Source organism: Pundamilia nyererei, unplaced genomic scaffold (genome assembly GCF_000239375.1).
Source record: "Pundamilia nyererei isolate P.nyererei 1_Seehausen unplaced genomic scaffold, PunNye1.0 scaffold00260, whole genome shotgun sequence".
Classification (NCBI taxonomy): domain Eukaryota; kingdom Metazoa; phylum Chordata; class Actinopteri; order Cichliformes; family Cichlidae; genus Pundamilia; species Pundamilia nyererei.
The window spans coordinates 257,980-279,319 of NW_005187661.1; the positions used below are offsets into that span (position 1 = coordinate 257,980).

Sequence of the window (21,340 nt, forward strand, 5' to 3'; positions counted from 1 at the left end):
AGACATCAGTCATGTGGAGCAGCGATACCTTACCCATCAGCTCTGTATAACACCAGTGTCACAGTCTACAGTTTAACAGAGTCACCTGTTTACAGCCATGTTGCAGAGTAAAACTGTGACATCTACATCTCTGCAGAACAAGTGAAAAAGAATAATCGTTGCGCACCTGCGCTGCTGCACAAGCTGTTGATGAGAATGACGAGCAAGATCGTTACCGCGGTGATCCTGGACATGATGCCAAAGGTGTTTCTTCTTACTCCGAAGTGTTTAAAGTGTTCGTTGGGACGACGAGGAACTCTGAGTCTGCTGATTGCTTATGCCGACAGTTATATAGCTGCCCAGATGGTGTGCATCCACGTGGGGTCTACAGTTTGTGTTTCAGATCAGTCTCGGCATGTCTAAGAATTTTTTACTTGGATAATCTCTCAACTGTGCATGGGCTCACCTGTAAAATGTGATAAACATGGAGATAACACCCTCTCAAAAACTGTGAGCTGAATGCAAGTGACCCGGAGTATTGTTTTCTTTTCTGCACTGGGGTTAATCCTCACCAAACATGAGCTTTAATGCATTTAAAACCACAGAATTGTTAGTTTACACCACAGGAGGCTATTTGGTCAGATTAAAGATTAGTATGGGTGTTTAACAACCACTGCACTATTACTGACATTTCTAAGCAGTACATAAACATAAACTGTTTTTTACCGTTTTCATGTAACAGTCTTGACTTCTGGCTTTACACAAATATGGCTGATACATTAATGACATGAAATGTTAGCAGAAATTGCAACAAATAAACAAACAAACCCCTGTTAACTGGTTTTGCAATAACAAACAGAGAAAACAAACTAACCCTACTATTCATGGGAATGTAAACTCTAACTCCAAACAAGTTGGGTTATTGCATATAAGTAAATAAAAACAGAATGCAATGATTTATAAGCACATATCTTATTAACAACAGAATACAGAAAGCAGAGATTAAGATTCTCGAATCTGCCATAAATCAAAAACTGTCTGTTTAGAAAGAATTTGACTTAATGTATTTGAATGAAAAAACATACATTATTTAAATACAGTATATATCATCTATATAATACATAAAGATTCTGAAAATCGGGAGAAACCTCTGTGCGCAAGGAAGAAGGCCAAAGAAGACATTCAACATTAGATGTCTGTGATACTCTGGCCGTCGAGCAGCACAGCATTGAAAATAGGCATGATTCGCTCGTGGAAATCACTGCATGGACCCAAGAACACTTCTAGAAATCACTATCTATGAATGCAGTTCACCGTGTCATTCATAAATGCAGGCTATGCCGTTTTAGGCAGGCACATCTAAAAAGGCATCATCAATGCTGAAAAGTATTTGCATATTTTAGAGCAACATATCTTCACAGCCAGATGCCGAACTGCATACTGCATCTACTCCAACAACATGGCTTCATAGTGAAAGATTCCAGGTGCTGAACTGATCTGCCTGCTACGGAAGAGGATTAGGGCCACTGGAAAAAAAAAAAAGAATTCTGACTTTAATCTCAGAATTCTCAGATTAAAGTCAGAATTCTTTTTTTTTTCCAGTGGCCCTAATCCTCTTCCGTATCTTCCGTACCCTGCAGTGCAGACGACTGGTAAGAAGAATGGGGCAACGTTCCTCTGCCAAAAGTCCTGCAGCTGGCCTCCTCAGTTCCTAGATTGTTATGGACTGCCTAATAGGAGAAGGGATGCTACACAATGATAAACATGAACCAGCACAAACTTTTTTGAGATGTGTTTCTGTCATGAAATTTAAAATGAATTCAGTTTTCCATAAAAAGGTAAATTTTCTCCATTCATGTGAATAAAATATGGGTTTTTTGGGATTTACAAATTACACATTATGTTTTTATTGACAGCTTACACTGCATCCAAACGTCTTTGGAATTGGGGTTGTAGAAGAACCTTTGTGTTTGCTGTCCATCAGTAAAATTTGACCAAATCAGAACCAGTATTTCAATACATTTTACAAAGTAAGGTGATTCACAGTTATGCAAACGTCTCAAGCAAAACAAAACAAAACTTTATCCATCGACTCAATCTAAAACTAAACATTTCTATTTTTGTTTTAGTCAGTTTTGCAAGTGCTTAATGTCTTTTTTTGTTGTTGTTTTTATATATTTTTTAAGTTGGGTGTTTATTTTTCAGTTAATTAATATATGTTTCCAAACCTATTTTTAGTCTTTGGGACAGGATTCTTTCATCTATAAAAACCTAACTGCTCAACACTGATTATTAAAACAAAGTATTTGTGCTGCATCTACACCAAAGTGTGTACTTGGTAATATTTCCCCTGGTTGAAAACCAATGATTTTTAGTTGATGGCTGATATGAGGTTAATTAAAGAAAATGGAAATGGTATCATACTGAAGCCTAGTCTGCCTTTTCTTCACTGAACTTATGAAGTTCCCACTAAGTCAAAGATGTATTGTCAAAATTAGCATAACATTTTTGGTGTGTTTGGACTCTCTTGAATTTCCATTGTACTATAAACAAAAGACCACTTGAGTTTGATCCAAATGCAGGGCAGTGAATTTGTAATCACTGACAGTGTTGTTTAAGAAGTTAAATATTTGTTTTTGTCTGTTTCATTTAGTCAATAAGTGGCAGAGGTAAGTGGCTGGGGTTGAGTCAGGTTGCTTAGATAAGTGAAGGTGAACTCAGACATTGCCAGGGGCACTGACTCAAGGCCACAGCATACTGCAGTAACCTGAAAAAAGAACAAAGTGTCAAAGCGGACAAAAAGTTGTGTACTTTTGTGGTAAATAACAACTTCCTGTAAACACATTCATGTTCCCCATATAAAATGAAATGAAAGTCTCTGGAAGAGGGGGTTGACGTGAAGTACCCGACATGAAGCATTCTATGTGGTGTGTATGGGGTGGGTGGAGGGGGGGAGGGGTGTTATTGAACACCGTCCGTCATTGGTTGGCTCTAGAGTCACTCTCTCATTACAAGAGGTGCGTAATTACGCTTTGAGCCCTCGGAACTTTGGCACACCTCCACTGTATAATCTGAAGTTCAGCGCTGTCAACCGCACGGTGACGTCCGCAAGACGCTATGAGTCAAGACACAATACGAGGAAATCCCCAAGGCCGAGAAAACGCTGAGAGGCCCCTTTAAATCGACGCTTCCTCAACGCCGTGCCAACAGAGGGAGAGAGAGAAACAGCGCTGATAAACAACAACACGGTTCTCAGAAGCGGCTTTTACCGAATTCAGCTCTTTACTGCGGCCTCAAAGAAACGAAGGTGAGGCCGTATTTTTATATTTAGTCATATTTTAAGCGTATTGTAGAAAAACCGCTGAGTTACTGTTGTTTAGAGACGGGTGGAAAAGCTTTTCTTATTCTGACTATAGCGAGTAGAATGACCGAAGACACGCTTTGTGTCGCTGTGTTGTTGTAGTGGGCAGGAAGGGAGCTGCTACACCTGATAGTAGTAATACAACTGAAAACACGTACGAGTACACGGCTTATTGTAGTGTAAACAGCCGAGAAGTGTTGGGAGACAACTGGCAGAGCTTTTCGCTCTCTCACTCGCGTTTTTTGACAAACGTGTTCACTTTGGTTGACAGGTTTGACGGACTTCCCTTCTGTAATTTCCAGTATTTAGTCGTCTATTGCCCATACATTCATCGGTTAATACCATTGCGGAAGTGCGAAGCTTTCCATCACGACACAAAGCTTGGGCTGTGCGGACATCTAGCGGTCAGACACTAAAGGACGCCTCCCAGAGATGTACGGTGCTTCAGGTATCCCCGAGCTCATCCCGCCCAGCGGGCCGCCCAGGCAGCCCGGCCCGGCGGGGCAGTTCAACCCGGGACACCCCCAGGTCAACGGCCACGGTGGCGGGCCCAACCCTCAGAGACTCGGACAGAGGGCACCCAAACTAGGCCAGATCGGTCGGTCCAAGAAAGGTGAGGCTCCATATAGAAGTATGAAGTGATGACCCCACCTACACAGTTTACAATTACACAATGACAGTATAGCAGGCAGCACATGCATTTGTTCTATGCACATATGTAATAAAACATAACAGTAGCAGTAGATATGTCAGAGCTCCTCATTGGCTGTTGAACTGTATTGGATTAGTCATAAATATTTATAAGGTGGATAAAATGTTGCTATTATATTTGTATGTGTGTTTCAGTCAGCAGTGATGTATACAAATAAAGATGTCTCATAGATAATGCAGAACAAGTCAATGGGCAGACATAAGCAAGGTTACAATTAAAGAATTAAGTAAAGACAAATCAAACTCCATTGAAACTCCGCCTTGAGGCGACTTTTGTTGTGATTTGGCGCTATATAAATAAAATTGAATTGAACTGAACTGAAACAAAATCAAGCCACTATAGAAAAAAAATAACCCACAAGTAGGCGTGCAGCGATACACTGATTGTGGCATTCACCGTGATATCTGTAAATGGAAAATTAGGTGTTACAGAGAAGTAACTAGTTAGATAAAGAAAGTGACATCACTCTTACGTCTTTAATACAGCGTGACTGTAGCTTAGCCTGGCTAAGATAAAAAGCAGAAAACATAGCTTAGTGGAAATGGCTAGCATGTAACCCTGTGTCAAACAGCTTTTAGGAACGTTTGTTTTTAGAGGAAAGCTAGCTGTTTACCCCAATTTCCAGTGGTAATGCTATGCTAAGCTAACTGGCTACCCACAGTGGCTTTATTTTTAACATATAGATACAAGGGTGGTCAATCTTTTTGTCAAATTATTAAAAAAAAAAAAAAGCAATGTTTGATTTGAACTTACCCTTCTTGCCCCTTTAAATTTCATTTTGCCTAAGTAGCTAATCTCTTGTTTTGTTCCTCTCACCGCAACCGGTCACAGCAGATGGCCCCGCCCCTCTCTGAGCCTGGTTCTGCCTGAGGTTTCTTCCTGTTAAAAGGGAGTTTTTCCTTCCCACTCTCGCCAAAGTGCTTGTTCATAGGGGGTCATATTTTTGTTGTTTTTTCTCTGTATGTATTATTGTAGGATCTGCCTTACAATATAAAGCGCCTTGAGGCGACTGTTGTTGTGAGTTGGCACTATAAAAATAAAACTGAACTGAATTGTAGCTAATATGTGATTATTATAATAACTGCTTGTTTGCTTTTTCCTCCTCAGTGGACCTGGATGATGAAGACTTGGATGATATCATGAACAACAACGGGCAGTGCCCTGTATCCCTGTCACCCATCTCCTAAGCTTCACCAAGAAGTGCCAAAAAAGAAAACCCCTGGGTCGCCAAACCCACCCCCACACCCTCTGACAGCGATCTTGTCCTTGCTCCTGTCAAGTGTCCTACTGAAGCTTCTTCAAGGCTAAAAAACGGCTCATTTATCGCCTGTTGAAGCCCTGACTGTGTATATAGCGCTTATTTAACTTAACTTTGGTCAGACTGTGAATGAATTCGTATTGCATCGCTCTCTACACTATACCTCGGTAGGTAGTGGACTATCAGGATTTAAGAAAGATTTGAAGGAAGTGTCTATATTTTTTTTCAGAGCTTCTTCTCAAGGGCTACATTTTTAAAGTTGCACTGAGCAAACGGTTAGATGACAAGCATCCTCTCGCCTGCCTGTTTACTGGTGAGGGTTACTGATTACCCGTGGGCTGCTTGTGTTGGAACACAAGCCTGTTAATGTGTATCGGACAGGTGAATTGTTAAGCTTTGGTTGTGCAATGACTATCATTCTCTACTCTCTCACTGATTCAAGTGGTGTACTATTATCCAGTGGATGAAAGCTCGCTAGTTGCTTTAAAAAACAAAAAACAAAAGGAGAAAAACTAATGCTAATAATTTATTTAAAAAATGAGACACTTTGTTGTGATGTTACGGCATCTGTTTGGTTTTGTTTTTTTACTTGTTTCTGAGCAGGTAACGCTTCAGTCTGTGGGATTTTTATTATGTTTCCAAATGGTGCACTTTGTGGGAATGCCTGTTATGTGCAGTGACATGTTGCAGAATTCTATGCATGAAGCATCAAAACCTGTGACTGGCATCCTGTTATTTAAGGGCTACGTAGTAGACTTTGATAAACCAAACCACCGTTTTGCTCTTCAGATCTGGTAGAGTCAGCGTTTCCCTGAGCTCATTGGTGGTTTTGAGCTGCTGACTCGGCAGTAAACAACAACGGCTTCATAGAGCTTTGTGTGTGTTTCCTAATGCAGGCTTTCCCAGTTTGGCTACATGACTGTGAGGACAATAAAAACAAAATGTGTACAGTAAATGACTTTGATGAAATTGCCAAATGATTCCTGATGCTACATCAGATTGATGCTTAAAGAAATTGACTCTGATTGGCATGCCGACGTGTAAAGCTCAAACTTAATTGTATTTATGTTTATTTATAAAAAGCTCTAATCTGCTTTGTGAACTACACCCACGTGGTGTGGTAATGTCTTTCAGGTTTAGGTGAACTATTGTGTCAGACTTTATAATTACAGTGTGAGGTCACAGAAACGAGCACCCTCGCTGCAGAGACAATCTTTGGATTTTTTTTAAGCTGGCAGTGGCTCTCTCGGGTTCAGATGGTGTTGTCTATAAAAGGCGGCTCATGTTGATGTCATGTTCCTGTTTTTTGCTGGCTCGTTACTTAATTTGTTGGCGTCATGGGAGCACTGCACCTCACAGCTTGCTCTCTGACTCAAAGATAGTTGTTTTGATCTTTGCATGGAAATAACTTTTCATAAAGCATCCTGGGAAATAAAACATGAATCTTTGTGGAATCTCTGTGTTTCTGTGGTTCACCTGACTCTGAACTCCTTTTATCACGCAGATAAACTTGCAGCCACTTTATTAGGTACACCTGCTCAACAGCATGTAGACGTGATCAAGATGACCTGCTGAAGTTCAAACCGAGCATCAAAACGGAGAAGAAAGGTGATTTAAGTGACTTTGAATGTGGGTTGGTTGTTGGTGCCAGACAGGCTGGTCTGAATATTTCAGAAACTGCTGATCTGCTGGCATTTTAACACAACCATCTCTATGGTTTACAGAGAATGGCCAAAGAAGAGTGAGCAACAGTTCTTTGGGTGACAATACCTTGTAGATGTCAGAGTTCATAGGAGAATAGCCAGACTACTTCAAGCTCAAAGGAAGCATACAGTAACTCGCATAACATCACTCTAAATGTTTTCATCAATTAGGTGTCTGTAGGGGTAAATTAAGACTCTAAACAACATACTTAAAGCATTAAGAACTCTGATAAAGTTACTAACATTTAGTATCGACTAGTTCATTACTAATAAACTGCTCCCTGAAGGTTATTTAAAGGTTCCACTTAAATGTGTTTTATAAAATGTTCCTTTAAGGTTCTTTAAAAGTTGAAAATGACCACATTCAGAGAAGCTTCAGGGTTCCCTAAAGGTTCTGAGAATCCTAGCAGATTTTTTTTAAAAGCTGCAAACACACTTCAAAGAACCATTATCCAGTCTTCCATGAAGGTTCTCTAAAGGTTTTACACAACATAAGCTTTGATGAATGTTATGAATGGCTTCAAAAACATTCATGAAATGTCCCCTAAAGGTTACTTTTACTAGTTCAAATGAAACAGAAAGTGCAAAATCTATGAAAAGACTGTTAGTAGAAATGTTACTGTGCTACTGCACTGGAGAAAACAACCATATAACCAGTTTGATGGACCACGACACAGTTAACAATGTTGCAATATCTTTATTATTTAAGTACTGATGGACATGTTAAAAATATTCTTTCATATATTTTCCATGGTGCTGTTATCTGCTAAAAGTATATAAACCTATGGCATTTACAAACATAGAACCAACTGTTCAGAACATTTAAAAAACACTAAATTGTGAAAGCTACAAGAAGCTACAGTGAACTAACAATCGTGCAAATCTACACGAGTAAAGACCTACAGTTGACAAAATAAATAGTTGCAGTTTAACCTCAGTGGCTGATAGAAAGGCCAATAGAGCAATAATGGCGTGATGACTACAACATCAGATATTTTATATCTGAACAGGCTTTGTAACATGCTGGTATGAAAAGCTGTGGGGAGTCCTGTAGCAAATGGCCTGTGTCATCGCAGTGTGTGAAATCACACCCTGCTCATTGTGACATCTATTTTGGTACTAACAGTTGATATAAAATGCTGTATTGTCACCGTGTTCCTGTGTTGGACAGCGTGTTGACTTGCAGACTACTCACCAAACTGTAATTGATTACTTTCAATTACATGGCAAATGCTAATAAATGCTGGTTCTAACATGAGGGCGCAAGTATTGGCTATAACCCACCATTTAGGCTGCAATTCAAAAGCTAGCCCAAGAGGGTTTGTCTATTAAGTCAGGACATCCAATTATAATGTATTTGTGAAGACTACTTGTAAACAATGGAGGAATGTATGGATTGGGTGAGAGACATCCATCATTAAACAATTGAGGGTGCTGCTTAATAATCAAAGGGTCATCAAAGGCCTGAACACAAAGTAAAGAAAGTCTTTTTTCAGTACTTCCTGCCTCCATGTGATTCACAATCATCCATACATCTTCGGTTTTGCGCCTCGCTGATGCTGAAGAGGATCATTCTCCTCAGCTTCTTTTAAAGTTCCTGGCTACATGGTTGGGGAATCTCAGACATATTCCTTAGTGCTGCTTGGAGGGCCTGAGCGGGTACTGCCGATGGCTGGGTACTTGGACACTTGCTTCTTCCTTGGACAAGAAGCAGCCAACATGGCCCCACCTAAGACATCTAGGAGAGAACCGCCCCACGCGATGAAGATGGCCGCACCAAACTCAAACCTGGAAAGACAAGGCAACCCCAATCCTCAGCTTCAATATTACGAACAAAGGCAAAACTGATGTGTTAATAAAGTAACCTGCACTGGTGTCACTTATGCAGTTGTTATGTTTCAAAAGCAAGTAGTGCATCAATGCAAAGAGAGTAAGAGAAAGAACATATAGTATGAAAATAGCATTAAATCACAAGATTGGCGTTTTTAAGGTTTTTTTTTAAGGGATAATAGACATGGACTGTCCCCAGAGCTCTATAAGCCGGAGTGAGAGATTTAAAAAAAAAAACCTTTTCTACTATGAGCCTCATTCACCCAGTAGCATAAACACAGATTTAGTTTGAGCTGATCAGATGACATCCAGATTTTTATGTCACATAACTAGCTTATCACTGCTGTAAAAGAATAAAATGCACTGTTCTCTCACACCAGTTTTAGCTGCAGTACTAAAGGAAAAACAATTTTTATGCATAATAATACATAAATAATACATAAATCATAATAACAGTAAAACAGAAAAAAAGAAGAAATGGGTGCTTTTAGATTGCTTACTTGGTGTTGACTGGAGTGTAGGGATTATAGAAAGCCCTGATGACATTGTGAGCAAACCAGGAGCACGCTACGATAGCACACAGCCCTGCAAGATCAAAAGTCGATCAACACATCGTCAAAGCCAGAGAAAGCCCAGCCAGGCTTTTATTCCCTTTATACAGTCACCAGGCGGCTAGCTATTGACTCCAGAACAATTAGCTTTTAGTGTTTCTGTTCTCTTCAGAGCCAGTTAGAGCTCTGATCTTAGATTCAGTGCCAGGATTCATTCATTCTAATGACCTCTGGAGGGCCAGAGAAGATCAGTGGGTAGAAAGCTTTTTGGAGTGGGGATCAAACCTCCTCCCACCTACTGTATGATGTGCAGGACATCTAGGCAATTGTGCTTTGATGGAATTACATAAATGGATTCCATTATTTATTGGATCACAGGAAGCTATTACACTGAATGTGTATGTTTTATACAATATAGTGATGAAATACTTACAAACACAAATCAGTGACAATCATCCCTTTTAAATATATTTGGAAAGGAAGACAACAATATTAGCATGTTCTTCCAGCAAGCTCATGTTGAGTGTTGCTTTGAGTTATTGTAACATATCTACTATTTGTAATGCTTCACGTCAACCAGGACATGGATGGAAAGGTAAATGTTAAAATGTAGTTTTTCGCTGAACATTAACTATAATAGTGTCATTCATTTCTTGGTGCAAAAACAAACGTCTGGGTTTAAACGGGCTATTTTACAATTAGCCGTCTCATATGGTAGCTAGCAAAGCTGCAGTACATTATCTGGAAAGCTAATTCAAAGCTAATTCACCACACATTCACCAAATATCCAACAACTGTCTTCACGAATATTAGCATGCTCTTCACAAATATTAGCATGCTAACTGGCTAAACCAAGATAGTTAATATGGTAAAGACTCTACGTTAAAAATATTTAAACGTTGTAAAAAGTACACTTTTTCCTGATCAGATGTGTTTCACAAGGTTCTGTAAATAACTTTAATAACTGACACATGTGCTAAAGCTCAGAAAACACAACAGCAAGCTTTTAAGATAAAGGTTTAAGGAATAAAATTAGCAAGTCGTCTGCATTATTGGTAATGCCAAAGTACTCTGAAGATTTATTTTTCTCATCAGGTAATGCTGTAGCATGACAGATTACTTTTTATTGGAGGTAATCTTATAATGTAACAAGATATTTTTCAAAGCTAAATTAGCCTGAACAACATCATTGCATTACCATACATGACCCTATGTGAAAACCTTTGGATGATATAACATTTTGACAGTTTAAATCTTACACCAATCAGTCATATATATCTATATACCTATATTATTATATTATTGCTAATATATATTTTGTAATATATCTATATCATGGCTAAAACACTTCTGGATGGATGCAAACTGCATTTTGTTGCCTTGTACTTGTGACATGTGCAATGACAATAAAGTTGAATTCTATTCTGTTCTATTCTATTCACTGGTCTTTGCCAAATTAGGTTCTTTGGTAAGCTCCCTCACCTCCCACTAACAGGATGATGCCTCCTGTCATGGCAATGCGGGCCTTGCGTAGTCTGTCACTTCCTCCACAGGTGGTGCACTTCATTCCCATGCAGGCTACACCCAGACCTGCAATGGAAACAATGATGCCAACTATCATCAGGGCACGTGTGGCCTGGAGCGAACCTGGAGCAGAGGAAGAGAAAGAAAGGCAACAGAAAACGATGAAGCAGAGGAAATGTAACAGAACAGTGTGTTGTTGGGAGCCTGAGAATAAATGACCTTTTGTGTTGTGGAATGTGGGTGTGCATTTTAAGAAAATAATTTGTTTTGTTTCATACAGTAATGTCTAAAAAAGAAAAACTAAACTAAAATGAGACCATTTATAATAATCCTGTTGTTAAAGTGCAAATGAGGAGTCACAAAACAGAACATAATAAAGACTAACAAACAGCCTCCAACATATCAAGGAGGCTTTATGTGGCTGTCCAGGTTGTGAATTACATTTGCATTAGCCTGTGAAGACATTTTAATGTGAGCTTTTCCTGGAAGGGAAACCATGGGATACACATGAGCACACATAAACAGTATGAAGGAACACATCTTACACCCTCGAATGTCTTCCCTTTGAGGAGGCCCGTGGAAACATTGCTGTCATGATTCTCATCTGTCAGTGCCCCCCCCCCCAACACACACACACACACACACTATAAACCTATCACAGGGTGAGACCCCTTTTGCCTCTCCCCCCTGTCCACCTACGGTAGAACCAGTCTGTGCCAGTCTAGGCCATCCCTGCTCTGCCCAAACAAACAAAACCTTTTGCAGTGAGGGAGTGATGGGTGGAGAGAGGCAGGGGAGAGGAGGATGCAGAAACAGAATATAAATCAGTGGGAAATGCCAAGCAACAGGGTCATTATACAGTAAAATGAGAGCAGAGAAGGATACACTGTATCCTGGCTTGGAGTGTCTGCTGTTTCACATATGCTAATAATGTTTGGCCGTGTGATTACACTCTACAATGGGACGCTTGTAGGACACTGTAGCTTTTCTTGTTCTCAAAAAAAATAACAGCTAAATTATCTCATAATAAATAAAGTTGTATACCTTTTATACACCATGTACAATGATAGATTTTGTATAAGGCCATTATGCATTTGGTTAGCTCTGTTTTTATCTTATAGGTTGCGGTGGGTGGCTGTAGCTCAGGAGGGAGGTAGAGCAGGTGCTCTGCTGATTGGAAGGTTCATGGTTTGATCCCTGACTCTCCAAGCCTGCATGCCAGTGAAGGCCGCTAACCCCAAGTTGTTCTCTGTCACAGTGTTCACATAAGATGCACATGTGTTTTCTATGCACATAAGAGCACAGAAAACAGTGAATGAGTGAACACTGAGTGCTCCAGGAGAGTAGAAAAGTGCTATATAAGAATCAGAGAATTTATCCTCTGGAATTTTATTGTGTAGGGTGTTTATCCTGAAAGATGTCTTAGAAATAACATTTTAATTACATAGTAAATGGTAAAAATGGTAAATGGCCTGTATTTGTATAGCGCTTTACGCTTTAGTAAACCAATTCAGGCCACTTTTCTCAGTGTTGGTATAATTAGACAAACCATTTTTCTTTCTCTTTCTTTCTTTTTTGTTGTTGTTGTTTTGTTGTTGTTTTGTTGTTGTTGTTTTTCTTTTTTGGGGGGGGGGGGGTGCGACCTCAAAAACCGATTCAGAGACAGATACAGAGAACAGCCTGAGGCCATCATTATTTCAGCTAATACAGCATGACAGCATTACAACAAACCACTGAAGTGGGCCAACACACACCCATCACGCACAGCTTTAGTACCCACAGTGCGTTATCCTTCATTTAAGAATGTGTCCTGTACTAACTATAACAGCAGATGTGAAAAAGTTTACATTTTTCATCATCATCAGTAAAGAAGCAGCACTGTCTGTCAGTTTTTTGCTTGTTTTTTCTTTTTGTAGCCAGCTTACAAACAGAGGTCACGGCTCTTCCTGTGAGTTTGAAGATATCGAGTATTTAAATCATTTTTTTCTGTACTTGTTCTTGTGAAGCTACAGTTGAGGTATGAAAGAGATTATTTTGGCAGCAGCCACTTCTGCACTGTTTGCACCATACGTGATATTCTACAGCTGGGGTGTCGGACTCAGTTTCACAAAGAGACAGGCTGGGAATTAAAAATGTAATTCATAACTGTAATAAATAAATAAATAAATAAAAAAATCCCCTCATTATATCAGTAATTAACATCCTTCTTGTATACAATTGGAGTCACATCCATTTATTCGACATTAAAGTCAACATGTGAATACAAAAACTTGATATGACAACTATATTCAAAAATAAAATAGAAATTAGATTATGTATTTTACATGTATCATAGCGCATGCCTTTCAGTGTGAAAAACCTTTAAATTTATTGTTTTGTGACCGAAACCAGCTGGAAGATTTGCTTAAAATTAGCAGCTGGCTGGATTTGGCCCTCCAGCCATGAGTTTGACCACATGTGTTCTAACAAGGTGACGCAGGGCTCAGGTTCATTCCTGGAGCAAATGGCATGTGGTTAAAAAAGGTTTTCCTGCCAGTGTGTTGTTTCCTTTTAAAAGTTAAAGTCATTTTCCTCTTTTTTAAACTTTCCATATAAAATGGTGACTAGACAAGACAATAAACAAGGACTACTTAATAATGATTTGTGATGAGCAGGTTGCACCTGCAGGAACTAAACCTGTTCAGTGGTTTTTTAAACCAAGGGGGTAAAAATGCGCCACTTACTGTCGAGCTGAAGGATGGAGTCGTAGATTTTACACTGGAGCTGCCCGGTACTTTGGAAAGCGCAGGACATCCAGAGTCCCTGGTACATGGCTACAGCTGTGATGATGTTGTCTCCGATGTACGCGGACATCTTCCATTGCGGCAGGATAGTCCCGATGATCAGTCCGACAATACCTATTAATGATAGGAAAAATCCCAGCAGCTGGATCCCGGAGTTGGCCATGCTCTTAATGAAGCTCTAACAGGATCCGGTGTTCGTTTCACTTTGCTCGAGTTACAGAACTTCTAAAGTGTCTGTTCTTATTAGTCAGGAAATGATGCAAAAGTCGCAGGTAGTGTCCGTGTCCGTGTAGAAGTGTGTGGCGGGGGTCTTTAGTTGGGGATGGGCATCTAAGTTGCTGGTGATGATTGAAGTGGGTGTGTAATTATCATGCCCGCTGATGCATGGAGTCGCAGTTTTCTGTGCTCTGCTGGGAAATGCCCCCACCGCTTCCAGCAAAGCCACAGGTCGTCTTTCCCCCCGACAATTCGTCTCTGTGAATTCCTGCGCTGTTCAGCTGCCATCACTCAGGATGAGTAGTCTGAAGTCAACGTTAGTTTTGTTTTGTTTTTTTGTTCTTTTAAACCTAACTTCTCAAAAGTTTTTCTGTGGTAACGTATGAGAGTGAAAGGGCATATTGAAGCGTCAAATAACATAAAAAACACTGTTGAACATTTTCTAAGAAAGTTATTAATCAAAACAGGAATAAATATGTGACAGGCTGCTGAATGTGCTCTTTCTGCTTATGTATGCCAGTGTGTGCAGGTGTATGTTGGAGACACAATTTGATGATATGACTCAAACCTATAGTAAGTTTAACTGTAAGAGTTAAATGTACCGTTGTGTAGCAGTTGTACCTGCAGGTGTCTTGGCCTTGCTTTATTTAAAACAATGTTTTAAGTAAATTCTTTACAGAAGTATGCAGTGCATGCAAGAAGTACCAAAACATACCCAAAGAGGAACCTTGCTCTCACTCAGCAAACCAATTAAAGCTTCATAGCGGCATCTACTATGTCTGAAAAAAGGAAGCCTTGAGAAATGTGTGACCTTAGTCTGAATGACGAGAGAAAATTATGTTTCTTTATTGATGAGCATTTCCCATCTCGCTGTATTTATCAGGCCTTTCCTTACTGCTGTCAGACCCCACAACAAGGACTTCACAGCTGACCAAACACACAGATCCACACTTGTGCAATAACACTAAGTGCAATTCTCTTTTTTTTTTTGACAACTTTGTATTTTATTCTATATATAGTATATATATAGTATCTTATTCTTGTTATCTTATCCTATTCTAGTGTTTTAGGTTATCTTATCTTATCTTATCTAAAAAGGGCAAGAACTGCAAATCCTAAACTTCAATTCACTGCAGTCTGCGTTGACATGTGGCTCACCCAAACGTTTAATCACAACTCATATCACCACAAAGCTGAAAATTAAGTATTTTCCTTAAATTTACATGACTTCCCTTTGATTTTTAATCGTGTTTACGCGATTCTCCATCCACAGCTTTGACTTCCAAATTAACTTCTTTCCTACTTACAGTGAGATAGAAGCTTATCACAGCAGGTAGCTGTACATGATTGCCCCAGATGTCCTCACTGACACAGACCCAAAGGGATTTGTGTTTCCTGCTGGAATCAAACCTTTTACTTGTTAAACTAATGTGTTCAACACCACGCTAATGAGGTCAGGAATTGAAAAGAAGCTAAAAAAGAAAGAAAGAAAAGGAGGAATAACCAGTAGGTTAAGAATATAAAAAGAAGAAAGTCCACAAGGGGCAGTTTCATACAAAAAAGGAAAAGTCATCGAAACAGAAGAATATCTAATCAGAAAAGTTAGCAGAAGAGCATGCACTTCATGTTTGGAGAACTTCTCAGGACTTTTGTAGCCTCACATGTTAAAGATAATTACTAATACAATTATAATAAGTAATGAAAAAATCATACGTATAAAAAACATTAAAAACTGGCCTTTTAATTACTTCCAACAATGGCCAATCCAAACTTTGGACTCAAATAATGTCACAAATGTACATTTATTAAATTTCAAAAAACTTTTCATGGGGGTTCTTAATAATATATCATAATATATTTATTCTCTGAGGTCCACTTAACATACCAGTTTTAGCCACTTCCTTTTGTGAATGGACAGAAACCAAGAGACAATAGCACGTATTGTCCGGGTCAGATGTCAGGGTCAGCACTGCAGTGTGTATGACATCAAGCTGGGGATAAACAATAGCCCTACAGTAAAGGGAAAGGAAGTAATAACCCATAAGCCTGGAGGAAGTTATTCCCACTGCCAGGTTAATGGGAATGTGCTCACCTACTGGCTGGATTACCTATTTAAGATGTAATGAGGCTTTTCAGATTGCTCTCACAGCTCTGTTACCCCCTTTACTCGGCCTTCCTCTGAACTTTACATTTTGTCACGTTCTCGCCCTTTCTGCCCACTTTAAACCACCTCATAACTCTTTTCTTCTCTACTGTATCCTGGCCTCAGGGCTCTGCTGTTAAGACCACCAAATGCTTCACTGTTGCTGGGGAGGAATGAACACATAAAGAATCTCTCTTTTTCTCTCTTCTATACAGTAGAATCTGATGATGATGAGGAGGATGAGGCAGGAGGTTTTTAGGGGTGGAAGACAAACATCTGAAAAGGTGAGCGCTGGGTGATACGTGGAAGAGGAAGATGAGCGGGAAGACGGTTAGGGGCTCAGCACTAGCAGTGCTGTTGCTACTGGTAACCTGATTTATATGATGTCCTCTTGGCTGCTTTTCCACCCAGGTCTTGGACTGCAAAGAACAAAAAATAAAAGGAAGAACATTGCTCTTTCCACCCCTCTTCTCTATCTCCTCCTTTCTCTTTTACTACTTTCTTTTTTTAAAAGCGTAAACACACATTCGTCTTGCCGGGTTAGCCGTTGCTCAAAGCTCAATAGGAGGTGAAGAAGAAAACAGCTAAATCAGACCAACAAGGGGCACTAACAACATTCTCTCAGGGGTCCTCCCTCCTGTTACTGAGGCCTTGCTTGGGTCTGAAGTGAGCAAGTGGAGTGCAAATCCCATGATTAAACTCTAAGTGCCCTTGGAAGTCACTGAGGCATTAGCAATAAAACACAGTGGGCCCACAGCTTTTCCCTGAAAGGCTCTCAGTGCATAAATGAGGGGATGGCGCCTGTCTCTACATGTCCCCTCTCTTCTCCACCTTCAGTTTCCTTATACAAGAAGTCTCGGCTTTTGTGCAACAGCAGGACAGGACAAATAGATTGTGTTCTTGGTCTTGTGGACTTCTATTTTGTCTTCCCTTGTAGGTAGCACGACATGAAAGAGACACTGTTTTCTCTTAGGAGCTTTGGCAAGTGCTGCATTCTTAACAGAAACATTTTCAGACAGTTATCTGCAGGATGCACAGAGCCTTATCAGCAGGAGGATTTGAAGAAGAGGGGCATCCTTTTTTCAGTTTTACATCTCTCCTGTGCATTTTAGGTAGAACACATACGTGGTCACTGTTAACTGTGTAATGTGTGCACTAAAGTTTGGAAAAGTTCTTGACAATGAATGACAATTGAATGATTAGAAAGCTAGATTAGTTTGTCTTTAAACTGTACTTGCAAGATCCAGAATGTGCTGATTTTCTAAAAGTACACACTGCTATATGAAAACTGTAAGCTGTGTTTCCAGTGGTTTTGCCTTTATTTTATTACTACAAATATACAACAACAAATTTCAGGAGAAGTTAACTGAAGGGCATTCTGATACTAAAACTGAATCCAACAGGCTAAAACCTTCTCAACTGCCAAATCTTAGTCAGCACGACCATGAATTTAAAACCGACTCTAACATATTTTTAGTTGAGGTCATATTGGCACCAGTACAACAACAAAAAAAGCTATGCTGAGTTGGGACTGTGGACTGAGCAAACGCTCCTGTTAAAGTGGAACTAACTCTATACTCAAGTCATGTTTATAGCCTCTACACTTCACTTTATTCCTTTACAGAATATGTCTTGTTGACTGTGGAGATGAGTCTCAGTTTTAAAAGGTTTTTTTAAAGGCACATTCTTATTGAATATGATTACAGTAGTTCAACTTGAAAGTAACTAAAACTTGATTATCAAACAATCTGTCCAAAACTGAATTAGTAGGACGTTTCTAAGGAGACATGTATTGGAAAACTGCTTAACTAACATTATCTCAACAATAATCATTAGTTGTTGGTTTAACCCTCATCCATCTGTCATATATATGTATGTATGTGTGGGGTCCATGGGGGCGTTTGCTGTGAGAAGCAAAATAATAACAAAAGCAAAACTTATTTCTTCCCAAAGCATCATTGATAATGCAACTAATGTCATTAGTTTTGCCCATTATGCAAAATGAAAATATATTTAATGCAACTTGCAGCTTGTTATCAGGCAATGTTACCACTTCTGTGGTTTTCTGTCATTTTAAATATGTTTGTGATTTATATGATGAACCAGTCGAGGTAATTTTGACCCCAATATAAAATAACTGAAATAACCACAGAAATTAGCAAAATAAACACCAGGCAGCGCACATATGCAATCTTGGTCCTGGGTCTGTCCTGGAGCTGTCTCACCACCTCCTGGGACATGGCCAAAACATCTCACCCAGGAGGCATCCTGTGCAGATGGCCATACCACCTCAACTGGCTCCTTTCTATGTGGAGTAGAAGTGGCTCTACTCTACTCTGAGTCCCAAACGACCAAACTCCTAACCCTCGCCCACTGCCCCAGTGCAAGCTAGAAGTCATGACTTGACAAAGCCAACGGAACCACATCATTTGTCTGCAAATATTATGAACAGAGTTTTTATTTTCTGTGGCTGTAAAGGGACAAGAAACAACCTAATTAGACTAAAGCTAGCCAGACGGAATGGGCAGTTGTAGTATTTTCCGCATGCTATGCTAGCAATGAAAAAAGGAGCAAATAGTTTCAACCTTCCTGTCTGTGAATCAGGGGCAAAGGAAACTCTTTGGTTAACTAGATCTTCCAACAGAGTACTTGTCAGTCAGCAGGTGGAGGTTTCCTAACTCCTAGAAAGGTCATTGCTGCTCAGAGTAAACATGCAATGTAGCAGTATCTGCTCTCCTTTTCATGTGTGGTATGACCGAGGCATGCTGCAGCTCTCACAGGTACAGTAGATCCAGCATTGTCTCCCACTTCCCATCCAGGTAATGAAGTCAGCAATGAAGTCTTTCTTTTTTTAAAAACGACTGTCAGTGTGCACCTAGTCCCCTGGACACGGTGTGTTAATTTAGAGACTATGACAAATATTAAGTAAACAAATACTTCCGTTTATTAAAACTGCAGAGGTGGAATTGGGTGCTTTCAACTGGGGTCCCCTGGCACCTCAAAACATTTGTATTTGTAAAAAGCACTAAGCAAAGCAGGAATAGAAAACAACGATTTCACGGCACTGACAAAGTCATAAAAATCGGAATGATAGAAAAAAACAAGTTTTTACAAAAATATACCTGTAGGGTTTGGGGTGTATGGACCCCAGTGATTCGGATTAGGGCTAAAGAAATATGATAAAATAGTTAAACTCGTTGTATCTAACCCTTCCTCCCTTCCTTCCACAGAGAACATAATAAACTGAGCATTCTGTATTTTCTATAAATATGTTTTCCTTTTTTATCTAATCTTATGAACCTTTAGAATATTAAAAGTATTAAAGTGATACTCTTTCTCTTCACCAATATAAACTAGTCATACATTTCTGGTTAAGGTAAATAAAAATACAGAAATGATCATTAATGCTGGAGAAATTATTTAAACACTACAGAGTCAAGTGTACTTATTTGGGTTTTAGGAAAATTGCACTGTGTTAAAAGCATAGTTTGCACCATTCATAAGTACAGAGCACATATATATCTTAATATTTAGCTGTAGTTAAAAATTAAATATTCTTAAATTATACATGCAAAGGCATAAGCAAAAACACGCCTCTTTAAAAATACCTTTCTGTCCTCAGCAGTGACTCTATCTTTGAACATTATGTCACTGCCCTCTACTGCCAAAAGTTCAACATTACAGTCCCAGAATCTGACCACAGTTACATGTCAAAGGGCAGAGTCAACTAACTACTGTATTTAAAATTACATTAAACATGAGTGTTACAAAAAACCAAACAAACAAGTATTTCAAGTGTTAGACTAAAAAAATGAAAAAAACGATCACACATTGTTATATAGTTATTTGGATCATTTAGAGAAATCACTGTTTTACACGATTTCTGTGGTATGAAATCACAGGCATGCTTCTACTTGTTAAGTTAATTACAAAGCATTTCAGAGGCTGACCACACACCTATGGAATAGATATTATGGAAAGTCAGATCTGGGGATCTCGGAAAGCACCAACAAGAAGTAGAAGTAAAGTGGCAACAATGAATCAAACTCCAGCTGCTGTGCATATGGAATCCACTATGGGAAGGGGTTGTCAGGTGTGTAATTGAAACTGGCATCCAGGAACATAGCCAGAGTTCCCAGGGTGGTGATGATGACAAACAACCACAAGAAGAGACGGTCCACCACCAGGGCGATGAACTGCCAGTCTCCTGTCAGCTGCAGAGAACGCACACACGCAGACACAAAACTGAGTCAGCAATGTACCGTAAGTAGGTAATGACACAAGAACATCGCTAGGGCATGTCTGGAACAGTCTGTACTCAGGAACTGTAGGCAGAGTGAATAACAAGCTGCTTGACACTCACCGAGTCATCCGTGTCCTGCTTCTTCAGCTGCTCGGCCATGTATGTCACAGCAGCGATGGCTGACTTCAGATTGGGAGGGAGGATCAGACAGAAACTGTCAGTGTTGGGGACTCTCTGGAGCTGTACTGTGCTCTCACACCTGAAACACAGAGAGGGAGAACGTCAGCAAAGAAGATGCAAAAACAAAAATGAATAAAAGTAAAGTCACTGCAACTTTGTGGACCTTTTCTCATAACCCCCACAGGAACTTCTCCTTTAGAAGACTTTATTATTGAAAGATGAGACAATAATCATTTTATTTCTCAAGGAAACACATGTCCATTTCAAGATCTTTAACTAGCTTTTATATGCTATATGTTATGCAGCTTAAAAAGCAATACTAAGAGTCTGCAGTCATGCTCGTAGTTGCCTTCGTGTTTGCTAGTTTATGCTAACATGCGCACACTGACAATGCTAACACGCTAATGTGTAGCAGCTAGAGCTTTTTTTGACCCTTCACACTGTCTTAGGCTACGTTCACACTGCAGGTCTTAATGCTCAATTCCGATTTTTTGATCAAATCCGATTTTTTTGTCTGCTCGTTCACACTACAAATAAAATGCGACAGCAAACGTGCTCTAGTGTGAACGCTCAAATCGGCGCATGCGCAAAAGAAGACGTCACACACAACACGCTCTGTTTAGACCCAAAGCAAACAGTATTGTTTGACTGATGGCCCTTAATATAAAGACTTTGGACTTTACGTTTCCAATTTTTGCATACATAATAATTACATTACATAATAATGTAAATAGCCTAATAATTATCCTTACTGCTGTTTAAGAGAGGAGCGGTGCTTCAAAGGATAGCTGCAGATTTCTGTCAGAATCTGCAGATTATACAGTACAAATAAAATGTTCACGTTTCTCCAACGTTGT

General features: G+C 39.6%; 2 protein-coding genes across 2 annotated transcripts in view; both read right to left on the reverse strand.

Annotated features, from left to right (window-relative positions):
• Positions 1-7,703: 7,703 nt before the first annotated feature.
• Positions 7,704-14,109, reverse strand: cldn7a (claudin 7a). Its single transcript, XM_005750019.1, has 4 exons — positions 13,642-14,109; positions 10,877-11,041; positions 9,344-9,428; positions 7,704-8,801 (listed from the first exon to the last, which is right to left on the reverse strand). Exons 1-4 carry the CDS (start codon positions 13,862-13,864, stop codon positions 8,633-8,635), a joined length of 642 nt encoding a protein of 213 aa, XP_005750076.1. The 5' UTR covers positions 13,865-14,109; the 3' UTR covers positions 7,704-8,632.
• Positions 14,110-20,056: 5,947 nt separating this feature from the next.
• chrnb1l (cholinergic receptor, nicotinic, beta 1 (muscle) like) overlaps positions 20,057-21,340 on the reverse strand; it is a 12,225-nt gene continuing 10,941 nt past the window's right edge. The window contains exons 9-10 of the mRNA XM_005750039.1: positions 20,424-20,562; positions 20,057-20,274 (exon numbers count right to left, since the gene is read on the reverse strand). Coding sequence (XP_005750096.1) covers positions 20,134-20,274; positions 20,424-20,562 — 280 coding nt within the window. The 3' untranslated portion in view covers positions 20,057-20,133. The remainder of the gene's footprint in view (positions 20,275-20,423; positions 20,563-21,340) is intronic.